Genomic DNA, 23,758 nt, shown 5'->3' with positions numbered 1-23,758 from the left:
TGGGGTTTAGCTTCTGGGCGTGTGCTGCCATCCGATAAAAGCCAGTAGCTGTAAACATAGGCATGGGGCAAACATGATACATGCACACAGTTCAGCGGTCACAGGTAAGACCAACCCTAACACGGCTACCATACGGCCAGAGGCCAGGCCATATGGAGCTGTGTGTGTGTGTGTGTGTGTGTGTGTGTGTAAATTCTGATGTAAGGAGTGTGAACAGCAGAGAGCCTCCCTGTGTGTGAGCCATATGCCAATAGCAGAGATGGATGAAAGGCGTGCCCCCTTACCCACCATTGTCTGCATTGGTGGATATTAACAAAAACTTCCCACACAGTGGGGAGGAACAGGAACAGAAAAGCTTTGGGGCAATGGAAGCGTCTGTTTGTTTGGGACTTTGGATGGATGAATAGTTTTTTTTTCTTTTTACAACTCTAAGTCCAAATGAAAGAAAATGAAGTCACTATGACACAAGCTGACGCACTTACATACGTCGAGGCGCAGAATCAGAGCCTCTGAGTGCCAAAGAATAGGGGGATTGTCAACAGAGGAGTATGCATGACTCTGAGTCAGATTCCTGGTCCACGGCGACACTGACCCCACTCCCCCGGATGGGATGCAACTAGTGATGTAGACAGCAAGTCAATCGCCCACACCCCGCAGCCACACACATTGCACCATTTCATTGGAAGGAAGAACGCATCATGCACACCAAGGCATCTACAGCACTACTGACTCAACAAAATGGAAACCAAGAAGGGACAGAGTCACTTGGGGTGTCCCCGTCCACAAGGGGTCAAGGGTGGGAGGGACTCGCTGTGAGAGCAACAATAATTTTTACAAGAGGGTCGAGCAAACACTAGCAGTGCTTGGCACCATGGGTAGCATAGCCATGGCAACCCATAGCACTATACACACACAAAAAAAGGAAAACCCTGCCAACAAGGCACAAAACCCATATGTGCCCTTGGGATTCATTAACGCAAAATCACAAACAAGAATGCAATGCCTTGCAGCATCTCATCCGAAACATTCTTCTGTGTGTGTGTGTGTGTGTGTGTCCTGCCCTAGGGAGAAATGGCATGAAATGCAAATACTGCAATGGGGCCCATATGGAAGTGCACATATGCGAGTACAGTATGTGGGTGTGTGTGTGGGGGGGAGGTTTAAGAATAAGGGAGACGGAAAAACAGTAGTAGGCCTGTCGAAAGTTTTCATCATCATAAACCCACAACTAGGACACATCTCGGCGAGATTTATTCTGAATCAAGAATGAGGAACTGTAGCAAAAAAAAGGATGGAAAAAACTCTTTTCTGCAAAGCTCAAAGGGAACCTTGAACTAACAAACTATGTGTCAAAGTGGGAAGGCAGCCCTTTTCCTAGTGAGTGCTGGCTCTGCGTGGCTCGTTTTCCTCTCGAGTATTGATTGTAGTGGAATGCTGGCAACAGCCAGCTGCTGCAGTGCAGTCCAATTACACAGTGGGCCAGGCAGGCAGGCAGGCAGGCGGTCCGGGTCCAGATCAGAATGGCTCGCACTGTGGAGTGGAGCACTCACTGGACTTCACTGCTGTACCCTCCATTTTCCCAAGGCGTCTGACGTCTCTGTCTCTGTCTCTCTCTCTGAAAGACTTATTTCTTTCAGTGCTCCCCCGCTTTTATCTGCACCCCTAGGAATCTGGATGGGTCGCTGGGAGGAAGTTGGGCAACAGAGAGAGTCAGAGTCGCTATCTTTCCTGCTGAGATCAGCACTGGTGGAGAGGGAGAGAGAGAGAGAAAAAGACCCCCCGCCTCACCCGCTCCCCACCCTCACTTTTCCCGAAAAAGTCAGGAAGTAAATCAGCTCAAGGCAAATAGGAAACATCCCCGAGTCCTGTGTTTGCTCAGTGGTAGGAAATGTGCATGTGTGCTGTGTGCAGCCTGCCCCACCGGATTGGACCTAATTACAGCACACATATTTCTGGAGTATCCAAGACAATACTCTCTTTGCTGTGATTACATGTGCTTATGCAATCACAGTGTCTTGATTATGCATGTTGTCGACCTGCATGTCACAGTCAGAGAATGACAGTAGGCCTACATTCCAGTAATCTGCTCTGTGTTAACTTTTTTATCGAATAAGCTTACTCCATGTGCCTTCCATGGGCACAAAAGTCTCTATATTATTGCCACATGAGGAACTGTGGTTTTAAAGTGTGAGGAACCCTTTGTACAGTCCTCCACTATGAAGAGGAGGATTCCTCTCCTGCATCGCAGAACAACAAATCCTCTTCTCTGTGAAAATGACCCTACTGTGCCAATACATGTAATTACTATTTTCACATTATGCACATGCTCAGGCTGCAGATGAAGTCACAAAGTAGCAGTAACAAACAAACTTCGTTCGATGCCTTCCTGTACATGGAAGAAGCGAAACCACCACGTCTTCCCGCAAACGTGGCAAATCAGTTTAAAAGGTATCTGAGGTGGGTTAGGTGAAGTCTGGCTAGTGGGGGCGTTGCAGGGCTCCAAGAAATGCTATCCCAAGATGGTTAGCAGGCTAGCAAAAACTATTCCACAACATACCGTTAGCTCCATTCAATGTAATGAGAAAACAGTGCTTGCTTGTAGCCACAGAGCACAACTGGTTGCAAGTCAACCTCTGTGAAAAATCTTTTGAGTTGGACCTTCCAAGGGTTCTCGTGCAATTTTAGGAAATGATAGGAATAGCTGTAGCGGTCCCTCATATTTCATATTTTCCTTTACCAGACCTATCAAGAAATCGGACGAAGCCAAAGTTCTATTGGGAAGACGTTCAACTTGGCATACATACATATGCTATGAAGATATGCATTAGCCAACGGTACAGCTCTGTATAGGTACACTCGCAAATCGTGCAAAGCGAACTAAGCCACCCTGTGTCTGATAAACTTTTTTCAAAGTTTTGGTAAATCAAATTGTGCATACAAGACATGTAGTTAAAAGGCGAGGAGGGCACAACAATAACCATGAAGTTGATTTACCAACAAGTGCACAAACCGAGACACTCGACAACAATAATATTGGCTAGGCAAGAGGCAAAACTGGAAAACTGTCTGTTAGCAACTAGCTTTCTGGAATTCAAGCTGGCTAACGGGTCTGCCTTCACTAGCCTGGAGCCATGCTAGGCTAAACCGACAACGTTAGCAACATAAAAACTTGGAAATGAAAGTTGTATACAAACCTGGCTCGCTTTATAAAACTGCTTCTTTAAGCCCGCGACAGACATCTTGATACCTTCCAAATGACTTTAACTGTTAAAACAAAATCAATTAAATGTCAAATGATCCTCAAATTGCGCATAGATTTCGGCTCCTACGCCACTGCTGTCCACGGCTTTCCCAGCAAGACATTACACGGCATCTGCTGGTAGCTAGTTAACGATGTCCACGGAGGCTTCGAGCTAGTAGTCATATGCGCATGAACTCAGCAGATTCATCCACTCGGCTATGAAGCGCTCCTCGGATGGCAAGTTAGCCGCATACGAGAGATACACCGATTAATGGTTGTTTTCCATATTTCTTAAACTATTCTTAAAATATTTCTAAAAATTAAACAGGAACTGTCAGTACGACGAATTTGTAGTAGGCTACCCCCATGCATGACAGCCCCACTGTCTGACAGGTGGGTTCCATATGTCTGCACGTGCTGTTCTGTTTGTCAATTATGCCGAATAATTTATTTTGGACGCATACCACAAAACCAACCACCTTGGGTCTATTGACATTTCATTTTCTAGCAAGCTACAATCCTAGACCTTACTTGCAGTTTTGTTACTGTTTTATAACCACATTTTAGCATCAACACAAGTCCACCTAGGCTTCTAACAAGATCAACGCCGACACACACACACACACACACACACACACACACACACACACACACACACACACACACACACACACACACACACACACACACACACACACACACACACACAATGTTGTCAAGAACACTATGGTCATAGCACTCTTCCTCATGACACCCCATGTGCACCCTATTTTTCAGTATTCCAATCACGCTTCAATTTTTCAGCCAGTTTAGTTTGAGGTTTTTTTTTTTTTTTTAAAGGCCCCTTGACAAGGGGGTGGGAGGGATAGGGTTTGTCTTGTCTCTATTGCTCCTCCTAAACTCCTTGCACCTGGGCCCAGAAGGTCTGTTCATCATTCATCATCACTGCAACATGAGATAAGTGTTCAACACCTTAAAGGTCCAGTGTGTAATATTATTTTTTCATGAACATTTCTGAATGGCAAATTTCTGCACATTCTACTTGCACTAACTCAAACACACGCACACACGCACATGTTGCTGCTGCTTATCTCATGCCTGTTATAGGCCTACTTGAATGACTGTACTGAAAAACTAGTTACCAACCCAAGATAAATATACACACAACACACTTTTTTTTTTTTTTAAAGCTCTGATTCAAACTGTGTTATTTATCTCTATGCGCCAATACTACTACCACTTTTTAGACTGTCATACTAAGACAATGTAAATATTGCACATTACAAATTACTCACTTTATTATTTATTAATATTTCACTATGCTACTATCATTATGTCAGAATCGTCACAATAGGACATTATTGAAAATGCATTCAATGCCTCTTTTTAATATATGTTTTCTGTATGTCTTGCACTTTAAATGTCTGTATGTGTATTGTATAGGTGGGCTACTCTAGGTGTACAGTAGCCTATGTGTACTGTCTATGGCTAACTGTCTATGTCTATACCTAAAGTTTGTCTATGTCTGCATGGGAAAGAAAGAAGCGTAATTTTAATTCTTTGTATGACCGTGCAAGAAATTGACAATAAAGCTGACTGACTTGAATTAGGCTACATTAACTAATATTCACAGGGCTTTTGCAGGGGCCTTTGGATGTCTGTGACCATGGCAATTCAGGGTGGCAGATTTATATGAAGAGTATCCATCTCGGCCTATTCATACAGTGAAAACTATGCCTTTCCATGCCATAATGACTTGGCCTATTAAATTGATGGTGGTGGTGGTGGTAGTAAAGTTCTTTAAAAAAACTGACATTTGTGAAAGGGCAACATAAACCCTGGAAATAAACCACACAAAATGACTCACTTACTGTACCTGTATACTGTGGTCCAAATTATTTGAACCAGTCAAAGGACCGGTCTTGTAAATCAACAGCTTTGTTGTAAATAACAACCCAGCTCCCCCAAGTGGCTAGAAATTGAATCGACAGTAGCATGTGGTTGGTTTCAAATTTGTCCTGCAGATGGCAGTAGCTCATCACACTTTTCCCCAAAGAAGAGCCACTCCGTGTCAGATTCATGATTTTCACTTGGGCCTCAGATGTTTCTCTTTTTCTTTCTTTCTTTCTTTCTTTCTTTCTTTCTTTCTTTCTTTCTTTCTTTCATAATTAATTTGATCATTAAGCTGGTCTTGTGTATTGATCACACCTACGTACGACAGACACCATAGGCCTATGCACATACATCCTGGTGTAAACATTATTCATAATTAATTGTAATGAATCCATTAATATTTATGTTGTGTTCTTTCATTTGCTTTGAGATTAACAACCATCACATTGGTTTACTCATAGGTTCAAGCGTGTCTGTTGTTCCTCATGAATATTAAATTGTAAACTCCATGTTCCCTTCCTGCTCGTATTTAGATCACGCCACCTTATTGATATTCATAAGCCAAAGGAAGAACACAGGTGAACTTGCCAATGGTCTCTGGAGCATTTCAGTGCCATATGTGCCCCCCCACATACATAGGCCTACAAATCACAACATTATCGCTGGCCATAGGTTGCAGAGGGGTGAAATGGAATAACCTCTGGGGGTAGGGTTGCCAGATGTCGCAGATGATTTCCAGCACAATAAAATGCACAAAACACAGCTGGATGCACTAAATTCCACCCATTTTTTATTTTACTAAATTCCAATATTTCCATGGCTGTAAATATACAGAAAAACCCACCCAATACTTTTTTTTACCAACAGATCAGGCATGCAAACTAGTCAGTGGTACATCACACATTAATTACACCTCCCCCCCCCCTTTTAAGGCCTTGAATTCCCAACAAATACCAACCTCGACCATACCCCCATCCTCAGCAGCAACCCCCCTCAAAAAGTGTGTGGTATGGTCTAAACAGCCCAACATGGTGGGAAACTGGCCAATCTGGCAACCCTGTCTGAGGGTAACCGAGCGGCCCCAAAGGGTAGAGAGCAGTACGGCAGGCCATGTGACTGATATGAGGCAGGGAGACGTACACTGTTTCTGCTTATCCCCATCGCTCACTGTCTCAATTTCATTACTGACACTAATCAGATTCAATTACATCCTCTGTACGTTGTATACCACAGAGAAATGTGTTTTTCTTTTAACAGTGGCTGCCCTACTCATAAATGACTCCGTCTCCCCCCCCCCTTGCTTTAATTAGTGTCATATGTGTGTCCCGAGTTGGTAAGGTAAAACTCTTATCTGTGGAAGATAAAATAACTTTTCCTAGAGGGCCCCATTTTCTGCATTTCATCATCCCAACATGTCCAACCAGGGTCCACACATCCCCAGCTCCTGGCTATCAACTGAGACCAATTTAAAGGGGTTAACAAAGAAAACATTCTCGCAAGAGCAAAAAGAAAACTAGCACTTAAATGTACGTCTGTAATAGAATAGTGATAAAAAACTTCAAAGTAATACAAGATTTTTGTAAAAGTCTTTATTACATTCTTAAATCCACATATTGGGATCCCCATTGTACAACAATACCGCTCAAAACATGTTTTTTTTAATATCTTATAATTTGCTTTTAATGTCATAAATTATACTTATTAAAATCTACATGTGATTTTAATAATTTCAAATAAAATGAAAGCATGACAGACATGGGATCATTACAGGGACAAATTAAATCCAGTACTTTCGCTACTGAAGTTTTGCTGAGCTCAAGCACTCGATGTAACTTAACCCCATGCACGGAAAGTCTTCTTTTAAAAAATCTTTAAAAAAAATAGAATTATAGTTCTCTGAGACAAAATGAGAACACTACATTGGTGAGGGAAAAATACAGAAAATGACAGAAATGAAGGAACAAATAATCACAACAAAAAAACCCAATACAAGATTCAGAGATTAAAACCAACTGTATGCGTTACACATACAATGAATATTTTATACTTATATATTTTTTAGATCCTATAAACTTCTACACGTCAGGCTCGAATGTCCTGTAATTATATTGATATCAGACAGGGGTAAAAGTCTTTGATACTTCGGTGATTAACATTCACGAAAACAACTACTGCACACAGTGATCAAGGTTTTAAGGGCTTCTATTCGGTGCAAGGTGTCTTGCTAGGCTAACTGAAGAAGACACTTTTCGGCCAGAGAGCCCAGCTATCTCCCTGAGTGACTGCGAGTGTAAAGATAATTGCACACACCTTTTGTCAAACTGCTTCCATGAATAGGGAAAGAAAACACGGCAGTTTTGTTTTTTTCTTTCTCTGACTTGTAAAGTACATCGCTGAACATACATTGGTGATCTAAAACTCTAGACACTTAACAAAAAGCCATGTATACAGTCTTGCACTGCCATACGGATCCACTGAAGTCAGTTACCACTTTAACTGGTGCAGAAAAGTGGGTTATGTGATGACTGTTGTTGGTGAAGTGATGCCTACTGGAGTGCTTATGCAGCAAGAGAAACCTCCTTTAGGGAGATTCTGGAGATTTTAACAATGGAGAAAATGACTAAAGACTGATTATTGCACAGTCCCCTTATGTCTCGAGCACCCAGAAACTAAACAAATGAATACATTTAACTCTCATCAAGTTCATCACCAGAAGTATATAACAGTTACGGAGAAGGAGCACTGTTCCAGCAGTGCAAAAATGTGAAACGTTCTGAAGTACTTTTTTTTTCATTAAAAGAGCTGGACAGGAACAACATCTGAGTATAATTGCTATCTTGAAGTTTTGCTTATTGACACATCTTAAAAAGCTTTTCAGTACTGTAATCTGGCCCATGGGGTCATCAGAAATCCCCCCTTCTCAAAGGGCCTGGTCGTTATTAAGAGGTTTTCCTGCCACACCAAAAAGTCTCTCAAATGGAGATAAGAATCTGCCACTGTGCAAGAACGGACCTCCCTGTCTCTACTACTGTACTGCACTGAGGTTATGAACACTGGAGGAAGCCAAAGCCATGGCCAGGCTTTGGAAACACTGTAAAATGCGGACGAGTAATCGTGAGATGAAACAAAAAGAGATCAACTGAGAAAATTGTGTATAATCGTATGATCTCGAGCTCTAGCAAATTGTGTGGAAAAATACATCTGCATAAAATAATCTTTTGTTACTTTATCTGTCCTTTGGTAGCTATGTAAAATACGATCTCTATATAACCAAAATGTGTTAACTCAGGGGGGTAGCTGATGTCTCTGTCAACACTTTAAGTTGTGCCATAAAGTGAATCAGGGGGTGGATGGTTAAAAAGGGAAATGGGTGACAAAAATGAGGGTGAATGCGCGACAACAACACATTGCTGATTCTCAATCACTTAAGCACTCTCACAGACGATGAGGCAAAGACATGGGACGAGCACACATGTGGGGGAAGAGAGAGTGGGACAGCAAGCCTCCTTGAAACCGGAAAGGGGAGGAGTCTCAGCTGTCCTGCATCCAGCTTGTTTTTTCATCTTCTGGTTTTCTCGTCCACGTTTATATGTCTCTGTGTCTCTCTCTTTCCAAAGCCAAGTTTTAAAGTGTCCGGCAGTAAGTACTGCTGCTTTCCGAGCCATAGTCTCTAGAGTCTGAGTCTGGTCACCACCCTCCCCCAGTACTTGTCCTGACTGGAGGTTCGTGTAGCACTTCTAGGGTTTGGGGAGGAGGCTATGGAGGGTTAGGCAGTTTGGAAGAGGGGGTGGGGTGGGGTAGGGTGGGTGACCCAACATTCCAGTTGCTACTCTCCTCCGGAATGCTCTTTTCCAGCTGAAGCTTGCCCTGCACCTTTTCTGTCCTCTGTCTCTCTCTTACTCTCTCTCTCTCTCTCTCTCTCTGCGAGGTAGAACCCCAGCAAAAGTTTGTTAGTCTGTGACTAAATCTGTGAGTCCGGAACACTTCCGGACGGGGCAGTCAGCAGGGAGACCTGAGAGAGGCGAGGGACCGACTACAACGTTCCTTGTTTGAAGTCTCTGGCATTGGTGGTATGGGTGGTTGGTTGTGACAGTGGTGTAGGTTTGTGTGTGTGGTTAGGTAGGGGTCGTGACTTCTCGAGTCAATAAGTGCTCTTTCATCTGCCTCTGGAATTTCAACTATAATGCTGATGCCAAATAATGTTAAACGGCCGACCAATCACAGATTTTCTGTTCTGAGGCAGCCATATAATTAACAAAGGGGGGAAAGGATTTTCACTGTTGTGGAATTGTCAAAATATTTTTTTTCCTTCTGACACGATATATTTTATGTGGGCCTACATCTGTATATAATATATATCTAATAAATCTATCCTCTCTCGATATATATTTATATATATATATGTATGCATTTCAATTTCTGCAAGATTTCAAACTAATGTGAGCGCATTTATAAATTAATGCAATATTAAAAAAATAATTGTTTTTTTTTTCTCTCTCACCATCTCATACACTGTCCGAGTGGCATTTGAAGGGGAAAAGGAAGTGGGACTGAGGTTTTCCATTGCATTTGAAAAAAAAACAAACAAAAGAAAAATAAAAGCTTAAAAACACTGGCTGTGTGCCTGTGCACGACAACATGCACAGGTCGGCACCATAAGTGCTTTGCGTTAGTGTTGCATGTGCAAGAACTCAGGCCTCTGTGCCACTTTAGGCCCTGGGTCACTTACAGTGATTTAGCATACTAATAAAGCCTTCGTATGAGAGAAACGTACTACTACTATCTGCACGGCGTGGGTGGTGTGGTTTGATCTTGGTCCCTTTAAACTGTTTTGTTCGTAGGATGAGTTCAATGTAGAGCATAGAGCAAATATCTACGTCAGATTATCAGGCATTTTAAAAAGCGCAAATTTTGGGCGAGTTAGCATTACACACAGAAACCTGGGACTGTGTGGCCGGCTTTGACGGCACGGTACTGTACATTCAACATAATCTGCACTACTAAAAATAAGGGCCAAGAAACATGAGGTGGGTTAGCCCTACCACAATAGGGGCCGTGCAAGCACCGGCAACATAAAACCCTGAAACCAAATGACTCTATCCAGTACGCAAAAGAGAAGAGATAATATAAGGTAGCATGCACAGTACCCAGCCAATAGTGTCTTAGATCTGGTGAGAACAATAACCTGGACCTGCTCATGAGTCATGGTGCAGTGCAAGTTCTACCCTGGTAGGGCAAGAGGTCAGAAATGGGGGCGTTAGTGTATCCTAAAGTGTTCTGTGCAGGATTGTCGTTGAGCTGCTGGTTGCCTTCAGCCATTTCGCTTCTGACCTTTCCCCCCACTCTCTCTCTCTTTCTCTGTCCCTAAACTCTGTCTGTCCGCTCTCTCTTTCTCTGTGCCTGGCTTAGCCTTCTGTGGAGTCAGGGAAGTTGATTTCGCTGCAGAAGACCTCTCGATACAGAGGGGGAAAGCTGAAGGCCGTGTCTGGGTGAAGCAGACGGAAGAACTCCAGCTTGTCAATGTGGAGGTTGCAGATGGACTTCATCATGGGAAGCTTGGACACCATCTGCGGGGATTCAAGAGAGCACAGAAAGGGAGTCAGAAAAATGTAGTCGCCACAGACTCCTAACTTCACCAAACAACATTGCAATTAGAAAAGACGAGCTGTTGAATTAATAGGCTCAGGCTGCGTGGTATTCAAACACTTGCCAAAGTTTCCTACAATGACGAGGATAAATACCTTTGTCAATTTCTCCTCAGAGGTTCCTGTCCTGTGCAAGCTGTGTTGTAGTGCCAGGTAGACCTTCTCTTGAAGTTTCTGCACCTGCTGCATGTCTGTCAACCATAACCGGTCTGCCAAGGGAATAGAGCGGGAGAAAAGTCAGAAAGTTAAGAAAACATCCATCTAGTGTTTCATAGCCATATCAGAAATAGTTGAGGCAAAAGACCACGCTCGAGTGCATTTTTAGAATTGTCACCTGGAGACAAGAGCACGGCAGCGCTGAACAAAGCCATCTCCTCATCGGTAAGCTGCAGACGATTGAAGCCCTTGGCCAGTTCATAGACTGCATTCACAAGGTCGTCACAGCCTGCAGAGAACCAAAAAAAAAATCACACAAAAGACTCAATTATTACTACTTCTGTCTTCACCAGTAATCACCACAGTTAGAAAGGAGACTTGAAAGTACACAAGGGCAAACAGTGTGCACTAGAGAGTTTGGCTTTTGCATGTTTTTAAGGCCGTGGGGAAAGACCTTACCTAAAGATTTGAAGAGCTGAGCATTGGCGAACTTGCCATCAAAGAGCAGTGTGTTGTGGACAGGGTTGTAGGCCCGACACATACGAATCAGAAGAACATCCAAACAGCCTGCAGAGAAATCATAAAAAGTACAAGAAAGATAATTAGTAACAGTCAGAGAGAGAAGGGGAGCCTATGATCCCAATGGAAAGAATAACACAATAAAGTCAATTGTTTGTGAATAAAAACTAAAACTACAGTCAACAAAACAGCATAAAGGGAGGGCCTGAAATATAATAACTGATAGAAGGATTGTGAGAACATTAAGAAACAGCTCACCCCACCCTTTCACTCTTTAACACCAACCACAAGCCTATCATACCGCAAGTGTGAAGTGAGACTACTCAGTCGAAAACAACAGCAAACACATCACACGACCAAAACCCCCCCCAAAAAACTGTAGTCCCTACTGAGGTTGAAATGTAATATGGCCCACCCAAGTGAGCAGTGATTTTGGTTACTTTGTTCCTTCAATGGCCCCTTTGTCAAAACAAATCTCATTTGTCTTATTTGCACACTTTCCGCATCTCAATGCCATGCAACCACTACTACTAAGTGGAATCTCGGCCGTTGCCAGAGTCGAGCTGCTCTGGAGACAGCTTGCTTGAGGTGGTGAGCGCCGTTTACTAACCTGCTTTCAGAAGGATGATCTGGTCGTTCTGACAGAGGTCCATGAATCCAGTGATGCGCTTGGCAAACTCCACCACGTACTTGATGGCGTTTGTGATGTGGATGGCACACTGCTGCCACAGCAAATCCACAGGCTGCATACCGAGAGAGAGAGAGAGAGAGAGAGAGAGAGAGAGAGAGAGAGAGAGAGAGAGAGAGAGAATTCATGAGCACAAGAGGTTACTGCTGGATAATGGATAACGTGGTGTATTATAATTAAACTATTTCAATATCTTTTTGTAATAATTGCAATGGAATTAAGTGTCGTCTCTGAGCAATAAATAATTAAGACAAAAAGGTAGTGTTCCTAGTAGTACACAAACTGTTTGTGGCTTGGGTGTGCTACTGTATGTCTGTCAGAATGGAATGAATCTTTTCGACACAACAGCCGTTCTGCTGCCAATGAGAGCCCTACAGAGTGAAGTCATTGCACTCACTGCAATGCACTCAATGTGGTATAACTCATTGCCCTCAATGTGGTGTTCACTCCGTACCTTGTTCTGGAAGCAGCGGGTCTCGTCGGCGGTGTAGGAGGTCCAAGCGAGCCTCTTGAGCTCCTCAGCGCCGTACTGGCTGGTCTCCAGGTGGGACTTCACCACGTTCTGGGTGATGCGATCTGCACGCAGACAAAAGCAGAATAACATTGAGAGCATGTCACAGAGATGAAAGAATACAGTGATTTAATTAGGTCATCAATTAGAAGTCAACCTTTAATGTGGAAGCGCCTGGAATGATTCCCGTAAGATGATAAGAAAACCCCCCAGTCTCAGACTCGTATTACTAGTTATTCTGCACGCCTCTCTAAAAGAACTTGCTCATGAACCTTCTGTTCTGTTGCTGGTATGTCTGACTTGGTCTAATCCAGCACAGGCAAGTGCACTACCTAAAGGGATTCAAATGTTGTTTAACTGGATACCTCTCGCAACCACGAGCCAGACAAAAACTAATCAACATTACAGCTTCCAAGGACACCAAGTTTAATTAGACACCTAAGTCACCTCGGGGGCTGTGTGCTGCTAGACAACAAAAACTGTGCTATCTGCTAACTTTTGTCATAGCCATAACATCCATTACATGCATGAAGCCTTAACCCAAACATGACGTCAAAGTCAATTGATTTAGCGTGTCAGGTTAACATGACATCCTCTTCTTTGTTATATATTAAATCATAATAAACTTCTTCTCTGTCTATGCGTGTGCACGCCCATGCACATACAGTAAACACTTAGAGAGTACTATGTGACCAAACACTCTAGAGGATCAACTCTCTAAGTGTTGAATTAACAGTACATTCTTTATTATGTAACTTTTTTACCTAACAAAATAGTAACTTTTTTTGGTACATTACCTATCTCCATCATTGAACATCCGTCAGCTCCGCCGTTGAGCAGCGTCTGTGTGAGTAGACTGGTGTCGTGCAGCAGCTGCTGGTACTCCTGCTTGATGTGCGTGTTGCCGCCACCTCCTCTTCCTCCTCCGCCATTGCTGCCTCCGTCGCTGAACTCCTGTCCTGAACTCTGCTCGGGCGAGCTCTGCGAGGAGCTGTGTGAGCTGCCGCTGCCGCTGCCTCCGTCCAGCAGCTCCAGGCTGCAGTAGCTGCCCCCGCCGGCAGCGCCTCCCTCGGGCGTGAGGGGCAGGTCAAACAGCAGGTTGTCGGGCAGGTCTGTCATGTCAGGAAACAAGAGTATTGTTGCGTTCAAGATTTGTAGATTAAGATTACATTATTAAATCACACTTAGCTGATGCTTTTATCCAGAGCGGCTTACAGTTATTTTTTACAGGGCATTGACTATGGTCCCTGGAGCAATGTGGGATTCGGTGCCTTGCTCAAGGGCAATTCAACCATGGATGAAGTTGTAGGTACAGGTTAGAGTGGGATTCGAACATGCAACCCTCTGATGTTAAGATCACCTCCGTAACCATTGGACTAAGCCACGGCACCTCCGTAACCATTGGGCTAAGCCACGGCTTCCCCAAATTAAACGGACCGGAGTGACAGCAGGTATGCCCTGAAAAAGACACTAAGGTCAAGAACAAGGATTTTAAAAAAATTAGAAGACCAGTCGTTCTGGGTTCAGGGTTCTGTTTTCATCGATGCTCTCTGTGCTTGCTCACCTGTGATGTCGTCCAGGTCGCTGAGTGCGGCGCTGGAGCCGCGGCTGTAGGTGCGCGTGTTGTGGCCCACGCCCACTCCCAGGCCCATGCTGTCACCCATTCCGTTGTCCCCAATAGAGCTGCCACGGGAGCCCACCATGCCCAGGCTACCGTTGACGGGCACCGTGGAGTTGCGCTCGGCTGCTGACTGCTGGTGCTTCTGCACCTCAGCGTACAGGCTGTCGCGCTGCTTTTTCGACATGCGGCCGAACTTGACCGCTGTGGAGGGAAGAAAACAGGGATGCGGGAGACAGGGAAAGGAGGAAAAACAACATTATTATATTAGTTTATACAATTGTAATTAGGAGCTTGTGCATTATTAGCTTTTTGTTACATACTCTAGTATACAGTATTATTTGTGTGTGTGAAAATGTACCGTATATAATGCTGGCTTTCACTAGGTTCCTATTGAACACACCATACCCGCGTTAGTTGTGTACATGCACGGTGTAGGTTGTGCATGACATGCGTAGGTTGTATTTATATATGCACTAGGTCAGACTATGCAAACTGCAAGCCCGTCCGTTTGCATTGTGTGTGCATTTGTGTGTACGCTGAATTGAGAGGTGTAAATTTGCATTGGACTGGATGGAAACCCTGCTTTTATGACAGCAGCATGTTGAAACTAGAGGGCACTCAGCCTCAACCCGCTGAACCTCTCTGCTGCTGCTGCTGCTACTGGCACTGGCATCCTTCCAGGTGTTCATTTTACTATAGGAAAAACACACAGGGGCTGGCTGGCTGGCTGTGGTGTGTGGAGTGGACGCCCTAGCTGTAGGCAAAGTGTTTGCCCGAGTTTGTCTCCCTCTCTCTCTCTCTCTCTCTCTCTCTCTCTCTCTCTCTCTCTCTCTCTCTCTCTCTCTCCGTCTGTGTGTCTGACTCACCATCGCGGCTCATGCCAAGGGCCAAGCACTTCTGGAGGCGGCAGTGCTGGCAGCGGTTGCGGTTGGTGCGGTCAATCTGGCAATTCCTCTGCCGCGAGCAGGAGTACATGGCATTATTCTGCTGGCTGCGGCGAAAGAAACCCTGTATGGCCAAGAAAGGAAGGAAGGAAGAGGCCAAGGCGGGGCCAGGAGTAGACACCCAGACAGACACACAGACAGGAAGGCGGGAGAAAGTGAGAGATAACGGACAAGCGTTAGAATACAGTTGAGCAATACAGTACAGTGCAGTTGGTGTTGGTAAAATGAGTGTCATTCACCCGAGGAGGGTACAGTACATTTGAGCAATCCAGTGCGGTGTTGGTCAAATAAATGTGTATTACTGAGGAAGGCACAGTACATTTGAGTGCTATTGTACAGTACAGTTGGGCTCAGTACAATGAAATGTGTTATACAGAGGAGGGTGCAAACAAAGAACACAGGTGTGCAAAGAGTTGGCTGCATGCCCGCTTACCTTGCAGCCTTCACAGGTGATGACCCCATAGTGGATACCTGAAGACTTGTCCCCGCATATTTTGCAGGGTATCACTTCGATTTGAGCTAAAAGGAGAAATCAAAACAAAAAACACATCTTGCATGAATGTCCTGCTTCACAAACCAGTGCTTCATCATATAACAATACATATCAGTATTATAATGGAGCTTCTATTTAATCAGCTTTAATTGCAGGGGGTCAAGCTCACTGAATTGATTATTGGCCAAAACACACTCAATAGCGTTCACTGTGCAATAAATAAGGATACTTTTCTCTGCCTGGGGACCTCAATAGAACAGAAGCGGTGAGAACATTGAGATAGCGGTTTAGCATTGGCTCACAGAACACTATGGTGATTAATCACACGCAACGCAACGTATTGTGTAATACATTAACGGTGCACAATATTGCGGCTCCCTGTGGCGTAACCATTAATTATGTCCCTCACCTGTTGTGGAAGGTTACACACTGTAGCTGTTGACTATAATTAATGATATAAATGGAGAAGACATTACGGTGATGTAATGCATAGTGGAGTGTGTGACGTAAATATTGCACAAAGTGAAAGAACGAACAAGAATTCAGTCAAATGCATCAATACTTGGAAAAAGTGAGTTCAGTTCCCGGGAAATGGAATTCCATAACATACATAATTATATGTAATAAAAATCTGTCATTTCCTTTCCACAGACACCTAAAATCAGTTCAAAGCAAAACATGGTTTCAATAAAAGCTCTGATGATACATACATACAGCTTCTAAAAGCAATGGTGTTACAATCTGCAGTTTAGTGTGATGCAATGATCAGTGAAGAACACTTTGTGCGTTTCTGACTTATCCAATGAATATGAGCATGAATGGATATGACTGTGTGAACTTGGTCTAATGAGACTAATTAACTTAATGAAGGGTTGAAATATTCTCAGTGATTAGCAATCAACGCTGTCCCCAAGCGTGTGGTGCACTTAATTTCTCTTTCCATCATATACGTATCATTCACCCAGTTATGCACACAATGGGTACAGTGTAAAATCCAACGCAGTATTGAAGTTCAAATCCAACACAACTGACTATTGAAATGTATTTATTTTTGTAAGGTGGCGCCCTTCCATAAATGCATGGTAATCTTGCAAAGGTCAGTGTGCCATGAAAATGTGATGAATTAGGTCAGTTGCAAGCCCCTGTGAGGACACGATTCCAAGCTTTGGGAGGGCAAGGTAACAAATGCTCCCGCTATCGCAATGCCAATCTGTTATGTCACAAGATATTGGCTTGGGAGGTGCTACATTTCTATGTTGCAATTCGCCACACGGTGCTACACAATGTGTGAGTTGCACAATCCATAGACCCATTGAGGCTCACTTGTGCTCAGAACTCTTTCATTTTTGCTAGTTTTACAACAGTGCAGATGTTTCCCAAAAGGTGCAAAGGTCTTTCTACACTGGGGAGGAAGGAGATCTAGTTCAAAGGAGTTTTCTGGAGGACACAATGAATCAGGTTTTCAGTATGAACAGGTTTTGGTTTTGCTATCTTACAGAATTTGCCTTGTGGAAAAAGAGGGACAATGTTATACATTGGCAAAAAAAAAACAATGACTAGGCCAAATGTCTGTCATTGACGTTCAGTATGAATCAGACATTACGCCATAAAATGCATCTACTGCTGTAACAGATAATGATGGTGTTTAATTACATAACGTCCAGCTAGCCTCTCCACCTCAACTGTCCCTCAAAATGCTACTCTGGAAATTGTTTAAAAAAATACTAGAATGACCCAATACTGGCAAAGAATAGTGTCATTGTTCAGCAAAAGAAAAAAAATCCAAGAAGGACAAGGAAATGGGGTGAAAAGGAAAGAAGAAAGAAAAAGAAAAAAAATGAAACAAAAGAAACACAAGTACACAAGAGCAACACAAGATCTGGGCCTCCCCTCGTACTGTAGAACAAGCTGTTCTTTTCATTACACTGTTTATCTAAGTAGCAGGCCCTGCTCAGAGGCCTGGAATAGCAGGTCAATTGCATTAGCCACAGTGTACGCCTGCCTGGGGTAAGGAAGCTTCACCAAGCCCCCTCCATTTCCTCTTAGGTGAGCCTAACCACTGAGCACCAAAAGCTTTCCACCGACCGCACCACGAAAAAGATGAAAACACCTTCTGTTCTGTTTAAACTGGAATGTCTTTTCAGGTGTGTGAGCGAGTTGTGCATTGATCTGTGTGCGTCTGGGAGAGTGTGTAGTACTGTATGGTCGTCTCTGTGTGTGTCTATATGTCTGCCACGTCCTTGAATTTCTCACTCCTCTCTCTCATTCTCTCCCATCGGCCAGGCTGTGCACTGTGACGCAGAGTGTGTTAGGTAACCTCTCATTTGCAGGGAGAGACTGAGCCACCCTTCTCTCTCTCAAGCTAATCAAACATCACTTCACGCCGTGAGGGTGTGCATCACACACACACACACACACACACACACACACACACACACACACACACACACACACACACACACACACACACACACACACACACACACACACACACACACACTCTCTCTCTCTCTATTTCATACTACATACCTATTTACGCACGCGCACGCACACACTCTTTATCATATTACACACCTATTTATGCGCGCACACACACATACACACACACGCGCACGCACGCACACACACACACACACATTCCGAGTCCAGGCTGACACTGAGTAATGCTCACAGATACAGACTCGCAGTCTTATCTAACAGAGAACCATATCTGCAAGTTTGGCTCAGTCTGAACTGGCAATTGTCTACAATGGCCTGCAAAAGCAGAAAAGTCAATAAATGAATGAGTATATTGTATGTATAAGTACAGATTTATATACTATATGTGTGTGTACGGTACGGGTATATATGAATCCACTATGGAAAGAATGCCTCCGTTTTTCTCCGTCCCTCCCTCCCTCTCTCTCTCACTCTCTTTCTCTCTTCTCCCCGTTGTGTGCCTCTCGCCCCCACCCTTGCACTTGTTATATAACCGCCGTCTGGCCGCATTCCATGAACATACTCATTCAGGGGATGTCGCCCTAGCAACGCCGTGACGAACTCACTCGCAGGTCCACCCCACCCCCACCCCCATTGGCTGACTGGCGCGCGGCGGGCCAAGCTCACTCGCTGACTCACATGCCACTCAGATGCGCCGCGCAGTCAGCCTATGCGGACGAGCTGTTCCACTGACACACTTTCCCACTGAAGTGCTTTGGCCCCAGCCTCGCAAGGCCCTGTAATCTGATTTTTTCCCCTCCTCTCTTTCTTTTTTTTTCTCTCTTGCTCTCTCGCCCCTCTCTCTAGCCCTCTATCCCGCTCTCTCTCTCTTGCTCGCTCACTCACTCCCTTGTTCTGCTCTCATCTTTGGCTGTACTTAAGGTGGAGCTACAAATCAAAGGATGAACACTTTAATGGGCCACCATGTTGAAACTGTGGTCAAAACCAAGCTACGATTAAAACCGCACACATGTCAAGATTACAGCATGGGGTGTTTGTCAAAATCCGGCAGGAGGTGCACAGACATGTCAGGGAACAACTCTTGTATGTTTTTTTTTTTTACATAAGAGCCTGGGTGTTAAAAAAAACATGGGGATGGGGAGGAGAGGAAAGAAGAGGGCATTCGAAATGTATACTGCACATTCTAAATGGCCAGCGTACATTACACTTGCTCTCTACATGAGGCAGCATGCCAAATATTTCGCCGTAGTCGGTTTCAGCTGTCCAGGAGAACTCATAAAACTATTTTTAATCTAGTGCTCTGGCGAAGGGGGCTCTATCCCCGAGGCGAAGCGCAATGTCTGTTGGGAAAGAGCTACTGCATAACACACTCCACACACCAGCTGAGGCCTGCACTTTTTGCGAGGGGCACTTTCTCCTTTGCGGAAAACACCAAGGGAGGATGAGGAGATAGTCTACCGTATGCTGTAAACATCCATGTTAAAACTTGAGTTGTCAAAGGATACAGCAACAGGCCCAGAATGTTAATTTTTTTTCATTAGTTACATGGTCTGGATTACCTGATATGACCAACACTGACAGCTGAACTTGTCAGAAAGCAAACCGCCTTGACTCATTTTTTCTGTGCATATACGTAGCAACCCACAAAGGACTCACAAAACTTTGTGAAGGCTCACCGCCAAAGTTGTTACACAAACGTTCAAGTCCTTGGGACTTAGCAGGCGCAAGCGGGGTTGCATTAAGGCACTGAGAAAGGATGTCTTAGTCCCGGCAAGTCCCTGGTGAGCGGTAATTAACGGGGGATTCATTAGTGAACTATGTTTATCAGGTGTAGTGCAACAGGTAATCTGTGGCCTAATCTTATCAACTCCTGACCGCTGCCATGGTTTTGTGTCAGTCAGTCAGTCAGTGTGTCAAGTGCTCCAAATCAGCAGATTCCCGCTCACGAAACCATAAAAGCAATAACCGCGATGGGCCCGGACTTTAACCTCTTATCTCACCTGTTCAAACAACCCTGCACCATCGTCCAAAGGTCCTATTTACCTTGCACTTTGAATTTGCATAACATATTCAACCTACATCTGCCAGAAGTGATTTTCGTTCCGTGTGTGAGTGTATGTGCACTAACACAAAAGGAGTTATTACTATAGTGCTAAGCGCACGAACATTGCCTGCTACTACTATCCTTCTGTTTCTTTAAATGACCACTCCTCCTGAAATGCACTTTGCTCCGGCGTGCTCACCAGTAGTATGTTGGCCAGTTACAGTACATCTGTCTACTTTATTACCTGTTGCCTAAACATTTCTGTGGATAGTGATAACTTTTCTTTTCCTCTCCTTTTCTTTTCTATTCACTCTCTCTCTCTCTCTGTTCCCTCTCCGCTTTACACACTGACCTACCTAAGGGGGCCCCACTGGTAAAACTAGAGGGTGGCTGTGGTGACACTGATCTGTGTCTTTAAAAATGCACAGCGCCACCAGAGCGGAGTGGAGTGGAGTGGAGTAGAGTGGGTCAACTCTAGTGGGTTTACTGACACCTGACAACCCAAACAGATTAGGAGGGCTGCAATGAGAGAGGGGTGCGAGGCACTGATTACCTGGATGGCCTTTAAACTTAACCACCTCTAGCAGTCACTGTCACACACACGTACAAACGTACACACACACACGTACGTAAACACACACACACACACACACACACACGCAAACACACACATGCAAACACACACACACACACACACACACACACACACACACACACACACACACACACACACACACACACACACACACACACACACACACACACACACACTATCTCACCTGAGCCAAGGAGATCCAGTGTCTTACTTGCAGTGACAGCTGGTTTGTGCCAATGCTGTGAGAACTGATCACTAACATGGTTTGACACATCAAGTCTCACATTTTGCGTAGGCCCTATTATATAATATATTCATATGACATTTAATAATGTATTATTATTAGTGATGCGATTGTCAAAATTCTAACCTGAAAACATACCCATATGGCAACCTGAAGCCGGTTTAGGAAAGCAAAGCCAGCAAACATCTGAATAAACGTCTATTTCCAGTGGTTCCTAGACGGTCAGTATTGATTACAAGGTTTATCAGTCATGCATGTGTCCAAAGGAGACAAACATTTAAATGGCAGCCGGCAATCCCCGGACCCCGGGGGGAGAAGCCTGTCAGTGGCCGAGCACTGCCAGCAGATGTCTGGCTGGCTGGCACCTACGTAAGAAGCATTCTGTAGACATCAACACCAGTCTATACACTTGGCCCACCAGCCATGCCTGGGCAAGTCTTTTCGACACACACACACACACACACACACACACACACACACACACACACACACACACACACACACACGCACACACTATAGTACTTGCACACATGTTACGTGAACGTACTATATGATCATGCTATGTGAACACATAGATCATGTGAGGAAAAATGGTAATTTCTGGCCACAAACGCCAGAAGGTCCTACAGTTGTTCCACTATATTTCACTTCCTTTTTTCTATAGGCCTATATTGTCTCTACATAAGGTTTTACAGAGGCTCCAGTGCTAAATTCCTTAACTTTTTTCTTTTTGTTGTTGAAAGTCAGACGTGCATGCATACCCACATGCACACACTACAGACCATGGCGAACAGGGAATTTTGCTAAATAAGAACAGAACAAAGTAATCAATAAAGAGGCCCCTATACAGAAAGAAGAAGACAAGATGGCCTGTTCTGCTGTTGCTCGAAATGCCTTGCATACCTACAGTGGGGCCTACTGTAAAATGTCAACAGCATGTGCAGAGAAAACTAAAACGACAACAGATGTGGGACCACTGTATACTAAATGGAAATACACAATCTAAGTTGTGTTTGCAGCACACTGGCTGAAGAGAAGGAAAAATCAGAAGAGTGAAGGACAGAGCTATTTTGAATGATGAATTTGCTATGCTCTCAGTATGCCACTGACAGCGCTGTTCTTCCAGGGACAACCGCGTGGCATTACATGCGTACTTTTTTCTAAATGTATTTATTTAAATAGTTTGCAAAGCTATGATGAATAAAAGTGACAATGCAATTGAGGAACTAAATGTGAAAAAATTACCTTGTTTTTCTCAGTAAACTATTCCTATTGTTCTTGCTAAGAGAGGCTTAATAATCCTCAATGACAGAATTAGGTCAATGGAACAGTAACTCTCCCTCTCCCTCACACTGTCGGCCATGCTGGGTTTGTCGAAAACAACAACACGCACACCGCACGCGATGAGACCGACCGCACATCAGAAGTCAACATAGTTCCAACCTTATTCCACGTACACTTTTCTTGACTCTACAAAAAAAGCTGCCATGCGCAATTTACAATCTCATTCGATATAGTATTTTTGTAGCCTATTCTGTTCAAAATCCTTGTTAAAATGTTTTTTAGCTGGTAAATATGTGAACATCTTTCCACAGCACACATATCTAATAAGTCACAAACAACACCACGACATTTCAGAGAATATTCAATAATTCCAGTAGAAGAATAACCAAACACTCCTCCCTGTCTCTCTTACATAACCAACCAACCACCGCTTACTGGCGGTGACCGGTAACTACAGCGATTCGCCAAGATTCAAGAACTCCCCATAATCAAAGACAAATGGGAAAACTTTCCAATGCCAGTTTTAATTAATAGCATAGTTTGCGTCCACATGCCTATATTTATTCTGCGATTTAATTAAACCAACAAACTCATAGAATGGTCGACAGACATGGACTCCACTGACGCTAATCCTTCAGCAGTATTATGTATTACGCGGTATCTTGCCAACTGCCACCGTAACTTCTGCGCACTTGGCACAATTTTCAATTATTAGCGTTTCTTGAATTTTCTTCGTTATTGCAACAGTTGCATAGAACACAATAACACAAAATAATATACACGACATCGTGTTAAATTGCATAACATGTTTGGAACTTACCTCTCATGTTGATTTTGTATTATCTGCGAGTCATAGAACTCCAAAGCATGAGAAGAGTATGGAGGACTGCCGATGTCAGATTTTATATTCGCTCCTAAAAGGAGCTGCGAGTTAAGATAAATGCAACTACTCCTCATATGTTTCCTAATGCTTGTCCGAATAGGTAAAAACAAAGTGTCACAGAGAAGTCATAAATTGCGAGGTCGGCTGTAGAACGTGAATTCCGTATCATCCGAATAGAATAGAGCTACTTTTCCGACAGGCGAACGTATGCGGTCAGCAATACAACAATGCACTTCTCTTCAGCACCTCTGTGTCTCTCTTTCCTTCCCCTACCTCTCCCTTGCTTTTCGCTCTAACCTACATTCGGCGCGTGGACTCTCACATGATCTCGCTCCACCGGCCCGCCTCGTGCCCAAGGCAGTTGCGCGCTCCCGTCCGCGCGCTTAAGGAGGCTCGCAATTCGTTCGCGTGTATGAGAAAGTGTGGCAGTGTGTCACCACGGCAGCATCGTGGGAACTTTTCACGCTCTTTGGCTGCCGGTGCCTTAGCTGGTCCCCTATCCATAATACAACAATTTGATGGGCATTTTCTAAACAAAAAAAGACGGAACGTTGATAG

General features: G+C 44.1%; 2 protein-coding genes across 5 annotated transcripts in view; both read right to left on the bottom strand.

The window, feature by feature from the left end:
* sh3gl1b (SH3-domain GRB2-like 1b) overlaps positions 1-3,587 on the bottom strand; it is a 44,398-nt gene extending 40,811 nt beyond the window's left edge. For 2 of the 4 annotated variants that reach the window (XM_063201628.1, XM_063201631.1), the window contains exon 1: positions 3,195-3,585. In XM_063201628.1, coding sequence (XP_063057698.1) covers positions 3,195-3,239 — 45 coding nt within the window. In that variant the 5' untranslated portion in view covers positions 3,240-3,585. Of the gene's footprint in view, positions 1-3,194 lie in introns of all 4 variants that reach the window. The other 2 variants (XM_063201629.1, XM_063201630.1) reach the window with 2 other exon arrangements.
* A 3,121-nt stretch (positions 3,588-6,708) lies between these two features.
* On the bottom strand, positions 6,709-23,516 carry rorca (RAR-related orphan receptor C a). Its single transcript, XM_063201622.1, has 11 exons — positions 23,138-23,516; positions 15,652-15,737; positions 15,141-15,282; positions 14,218-14,475; positions 13,451-13,765; positions 12,597-12,718; positions 12,065-12,197; positions 11,395-11,502; positions 11,114-11,224; positions 10,876-10,988; positions 6,709-10,701 (listed from the first exon to the last, which is right to left on the bottom strand). The coding sequence occupies exons 1-11, from the start codon at positions 23,142-23,144 to the stop codon at positions 10,540-10,542; spliced, it is 1,557 nt and encodes a 518-aa protein (XP_063057692.1). The 5' UTR covers positions 23,145-23,516; the 3' UTR covers positions 6,709-10,539.
* Positions 23,517-23,758: the final 242 nt, after the last annotated feature.

Source organism: Engraulis encrasicolus, chromosome 6 (genome assembly GCF_034702125.1).
Source record: "Engraulis encrasicolus isolate BLACKSEA-1 chromosome 6, IST_EnEncr_1.0, whole genome shotgun sequence".
Lineage (NCBI taxonomy): Eukaryota > Metazoa > Chordata > Actinopteri > Clupeiformes > Engraulidae > Engraulis > Engraulis encrasicolus.
The sequence above is the reverse complement of the archived record's forward strand: the minus strand, read 5'-3'. Positions and strand labels throughout refer to the sequence as shown.

Bases quoted from the DNA above. Each gene is read 5' to 3' on its own strand.
- rorca (XM_063201622.1), bottom strand. The intron at 15,283-15,651 runs GTAAGCGGGCAT...TTGGCCATACAG, and splicing joins TCACCTGTGAAGGCTGCAAG to GGTTTCTTTCGCCGCAGCCA. The intron at 11,225-11,394 runs GTAAGGTCTTTC...GGTTCTCTGCAG, and splicing joins TCAGCTCTTCAAATCTTTAG to GCTGTGACGACCTTGTGAAT.